This window comes from Cajanus cajan, chromosome 1 (genome assembly GCF_000230855.2).
Source record: "Cajanus cajan strain Asha chromosome 1, NIPB_CcT2T_4, whole genome shotgun sequence".
Classification (NCBI taxonomy): Eukaryota; Viridiplantae; Streptophyta; class Magnoliopsida; order Fabales; family Fabaceae; genus Cajanus; species Cajanus cajan.
The window spans coordinates 16597004-16602555 of record NC_138517.1 but is presented as its reverse complement, the minus strand read 5'-3'; the positions used below and the strand labels follow the sequence as shown (position 1 = coordinate 16602555).

Sequence of the window (5552 nt, the reverse complement as noted above, 5' to 3'; positions counted from 1 at the left end):
TGTGCCTCTCCCAGGGACAAAGCTGCTTTGAAGCGGTCCAATAAGCTTATGCATTAGCGGTCGCAAGCGATTGACAATGACCTTGGTAACTATTTTAAAAATCACATTGCACAAACCAATCGGCCGAAATTGTTTAAGATCAGTTGGGTCATTCACCTTTGGAATAAGCACCAGTAACGTCTCGCACAAACGGGAGTCAAGCGAGCCGGTTGTGAAAGCCTCAGCCACTAGTTTCCAAACATCCTGACCCACCACCCCCCAGTATTTCTTGAAAAATATTGCTTGAAATCCATCTGGACCCGGCGCTTTAAAGGATTTCATCGACATTACCGCATTCTTAACCTCCTCGACAGTAACATCTCTCATTAAAGCGTCCCTTTCCTCGTTGTTTAGACAAGGAAGTGGAACATGAGCAAGAGCTTCCGGGGTAGATCCAATTGGAGAAGTAAACAAGTTCCTGTAGAATCTATTGGCTTCTGGTACCACAACATCTCCTCTTGGGCAAGGATCTTAGCATGTTCTCTTTGTAAACTTTTCTCTAAAATCAGCATATCACTAGAGTGACAAGATTCTAGCGCCCTCTGGACACCTGTCAATCTCGCTTCCACCCTCCTTTTATTTCTGAATATATTACCAAATTTCTCCTCATTAAACCGCAATGCCTCATCTTTCACTTGAGCAAGAGAGTCCAGAACAAGTCCCTGACCAACACCCCAAGCATCATTAACCACCGAATCAAATTCCTCATGGAGAGTCCACGCTGCTTGGAAACGAAACGGTCTCGTGTCACGAGATGGCACGAAGCCACTGCATCTCACAAGAAGAGGGGAATGATCCGAGTGAATACGGCAAAGATTCTCAACATACGCCTCCGGGAAAGCATGTCGCCATTCATAGTCAACCAAAACTCTGTCAAGTCTCTTCATAATTAACCGAGAGAACCTTTCCTTACGTAACCAAGTGAATCTCGAACCAGTGGCACCAACATCCATCAAACTACAGTAGTCAAGTACCCTTTGAAACTTATCTGCTCCATTTCTACTAAAACGACCCCCACTGACTTCTGACGGGAGAAGGATCTCATTAAAATCTCCAATCAACAGCCACGGTCGATCCATAGTTTGACGCAGAGTAATCAGATGAGACCAAAGATTTTCACGAATGGAAGGAATAGGACTTCCATACACCGCACTGCATAACCATGTAGAGTCCTGCCTAGTGATACTAACAGTAACACATTGATGGAAATGGTCTATCAGGTCCACAACAACACCCGCATGCACACTACACAAGACCCAAATACCACCTGAGTGCCCTTGAGCTTCCACCACCGCCCCTGGATAGTATCCCATGGAATTCCAAAAGCGACTCGCACTAGCAAACTGGATATGAGTCTCAACTACAATAAACATCGAAGGTTTGAACTGGCTCACCAAGTTCCTTACGTGGCGCTTACCCTCAGTATTGGCTGCCCCGCGAACATTCCACGAAATGATTTTAAAATCTCTGAATACCATCATAAACAACAGCATAAAGGTGAAGAAAGAAAACACTGTCTTCTACTGACCAGGATCCCAGTGCATTCCTATCCAATATTCTTATTCGCAAAGGTATAAATGTTTGTTTTTTCATTGACACTATTCCTATCCAATATGGTAGTGATTGATCTTATTCATTAATCTCTCGAGTTCTTGCATATGATAGGAATTGAGTACGATTTAAGAATACGAACTTTTGTCTAGTAATGTATTGAAACAATTTAAAAATAATTTGAAGTTTAAATTAATAATTAATTTGCTAAATTTAGCTCATAAAGTAAATTAATTGAATTTGAATTAAATAATAATTTTGATAAATAAGCGAATAAAATTTGAATTGTATTTATATATAATTTATCTTGTTTAATTTATGTATCAATTCGACATATAAATATATAATTTATAAAAAATTTATTTAATTTCAGTTTATTAAGATTCGAAGAATCTTCAAAATTTTAAAAGTATAATGGACTAAAGTTTCAAAAGATTTTAAATAATTCTATGCAATTGTCCAATAAATCTAAGAAAAAAATCATCATCCATCTATGAAAGGTGCCTAGAGCATTGCATAAGGCAAATGGCATCCTAGTGTAAACAAATGTGTCAAAAGGACATGTGAATGTGATCTTATATTGGTCGTAATGTGAATCTGCATGTAACATGAGAATCTATATAAAAACTAATACTAGGATTTACCTGCAAGTTTCTACAACACATAATCTATGAATGGAAAGGAAACTAATTCTTGTGAGTTGCTTGATTGAGTTTCATGTAATCTATGCACACTCGTCAATTGTTTAGCACTCTAGTTGGAACCAACTCGTTATTCTGATTCTTCACTACAATGATCCCAATTTTCATAGCAACCACTTGTATAGGACTAACTAACTATTAAAAATAGGATAAATAATCCCTCCTACAAATAGCTTTATGACATCCTTCTTCACCACATCTAGAATGGTAGGATTAAGTAGTCTCTATGGGTGTCTCACAAGTTGGGACTCATCCTCTAATAATATCTTATGCATACAAATAGTAGGGCTAATCCCAAGAAGGTCAACTAGTGTCCAACCAATGGCTTTCCTATGCTCTCTCAAAACTTGCAACAACCTTTCCCTCTTGGTCAGATTGGAGGTTGTTGGCTATAATGACTAAAAGCCTTTAGTTGTCCACTAGATAAGCATACTTTAAATGTTCAAATAAAGGTTTAAGCTCCAAAGACAATGGTTGCATGATGGATGGTAAGGTGGAAGGTACAAAGGATGTTGAACATGCAATAGCAACACTTATTCATGCACATGTAACACACATAATTGTATCATCACAAGTGCAATCCAAATCAACATAATTATAAAAAGTATCAAAATTAGCATATTCATCAATGTCATCATCATCAAGTAAATCAAGAACATCTAAGTAGAAAATAGAATGGTTCTTTATAGGATGTTTCACGATCTCAAATACGTTGACCTACACAATATTATCACCGAACTCCATGAAAAGAGTTTCTGCATGCACATCAATCTTGGTCCTAGCTATCTTAAAAAATGGTCTCCCTAAAATCAAAGTGGTATGGTTGGATGACTCATTCTCCATGTCTAAAATGTAGAAACCTATAGAGAAGAACGAATTCTCAACTTTAACCAACACATCTTCCACCACTTTGAGTGGATGCACATTACTCCTATTTGCTAACTAAATAACCACACATGTTAGCATCAAATCACCAATCTACAATGGTTTAAAAATTGATGCAGGCATGACATTAACAGAAGCACCAAGATCCAACATAATATTACTAAAAATGCATTCCCCTATAGTATAAGGGATAATGAATGTGCCAAGATTTTTAATCTTATGTGGCAAATCTAGTAGTAAATCTAAAGGAATAAGTTTAAACAGGCTTTTGTTCTAAAGTAATGTAGAACCATTTCTTCCCATCTTAACTCTCTCATTCCCCTTTAATTTTTCTTGTTTGTACACAAATCTTTAAGGAACTTTGCATATTTAGGAATATGTTGGATAGCATCAAGAAGGTCTCCAACAACTCACTTTCTAGCTCAAATCTCTTAGGAATATGTGCACAAATTACTATGAAGGGTTTTGACCAATGAGAAATTATATGAAATCTTATCAGGTGAAATGTCATAGAAGAAAGTCACTAAAACCTCATATTTAAGAAGTGTTACCAAAATCACAAAAAAAAAAAACTAAAATTTATGTTGATTATAAGCATTAAATAGTGGTTTAGAACTATCATAATCACAAATAATCGATTTTCAAAGATAATAATTGATTTATATAACAAAAACAATTTTTTTTGTCTTTTTGGTCAATTTAAAAAAAATTTGATTTTCCTATATAACAATCTAATTGTTTTTTAACTGTTTATTTATACTCCTTCTCGTTTTTTTCTTTCTTATTTCTTTTAAACTAAACATTTTAAAATTCATTCTATTCATTCACTTTATTATATTCCTCCTTATTCTTATTCACTTTATTTCTCACCTATTTATTTTCTTTAAATTACAATTTAGTCAAAAAAATAATTAAAAACAAAATTTTCACCAAAAATAGTTAACTATTTTTCAATAAAAAATAATAAATATTTCACATTATCATATAATTAAAATAAATAAATTAACGCGTATATGAACTAAAAAGTAAGGTACGTAAAATATTTAATTTAAAAATATTAATTAACCACCTGCAAATTGGCACATATATATTACATACTAACCAGAAAATAAGTCATCAGAAAATCATTTTAAATTTGTACACTTCCGTTCCGTGTTAACATCTGTTGACCGAGTCAAAATTTCAAATTGGGGCAATCTTGAAAGAATTCGAAACCAAAATATAATGGAAGCACACAGTAGTACAGTAGTACAGTGACACTGTCACTACACATGACGGAAACCGCTTACGTTGATTGATGCTAACCACCAAGTAGGGGTGAGTATTAAACCGACACCTTAACCGAACCCGAAAAATTCGAAGAAAAATATTGTTTTTGGGTAGGTTCGGGCGGGTTTTATGGGTAAATCGGGTTAAAATTTTGATTTTATACGGGTTATATTGGGCGGGTTCGGTTTTGAATTTTTAAACCCGCTAAAAACCGAACCCAACCGAAAATGAGATAAGTTTAAATTTTTATTATTTTTGTATAACTAAACAACAATGATTCAAATTTAAAAGTCTTTATTTCAAGTATAATATAGCCATCAATTTGTAACTTATTTTTTTCCTTTTTCTCATAACTTATATATTTATTTTGTCTTCTCCTTCCTCATTCAACTTCTCAACACACTAGTCCATTTTTAGAGTTATCTTTTTGCTTCTTTTTTTGTCTTTCTTTTCCATCTTCTTATCTCCATTTTGAGTACATTTTGTGTGACTGTGATTTCTTATGGTTTTGTAATCTAACTTTATATTTCTTTTCTATGTAACAACTATGAATTTTGTTATCTTTTATTTTTGTTTCTTTAGTTTGTAAATGTTTCAACTACGAATCTATTTACACCATCTATTTTCACCTTCATTCTATTTTTATACACTATTTTAAAAATATTTTTTATCGTTTTAAGCTTCACCTTCGTTAAGATAAATTGGTCTACAAAAAAATTCAAACCCGATTATACCCACCCGCTTAAATCTGAATCCGTTTCAACCCGAACCGCCTCAAATCGAAAGCTCAATCGGTCGGATATGGGTCACATTTTTTCAAAGTCAGTTTACAACGAGTTGAACATTTTTCACCCGAACCCGACCAAACCCACCCGTTGCTCACCTCTACCACCAAGCACAGAAAAACACCAAATTCATCCGTTTTCAGAAAGAAAAAAAAAATAAGAAGTCAAATTCATTGGTTGCAATAATTGAGGGAAATAAAATAAAATTAGAAAACCAAATGAGTGCACCGTGGGTACCACCTCAATTATGACGTAAAAGTTGCAGTCATGGTTATATTGAAGGGTGATCGTTCTTTGCTATATGTCGCCATTATGTACTTCA

At 34.4% G+C, this 5552-nt stretch overlaps 1 protein-coding gene across 1 annotated transcript; it reads right to left on the bottom strand.

The window, feature by feature from the left end:
* Window positions 1-389: 389 nt before the first annotated feature.
* LOC145949772 (uncharacterized) lies at window positions 390-1517 on the bottom strand. The gene has a single exon (XM_083060661.1). It carries the CDS (start codon window positions 1515-1517, stop codon window positions 390-392), a length of 1128 nt encoding a protein of 375 aa, XP_082916787.1.
* Between the last annotated feature and the right edge of the window lie 4035 nt (window positions 1518-5552).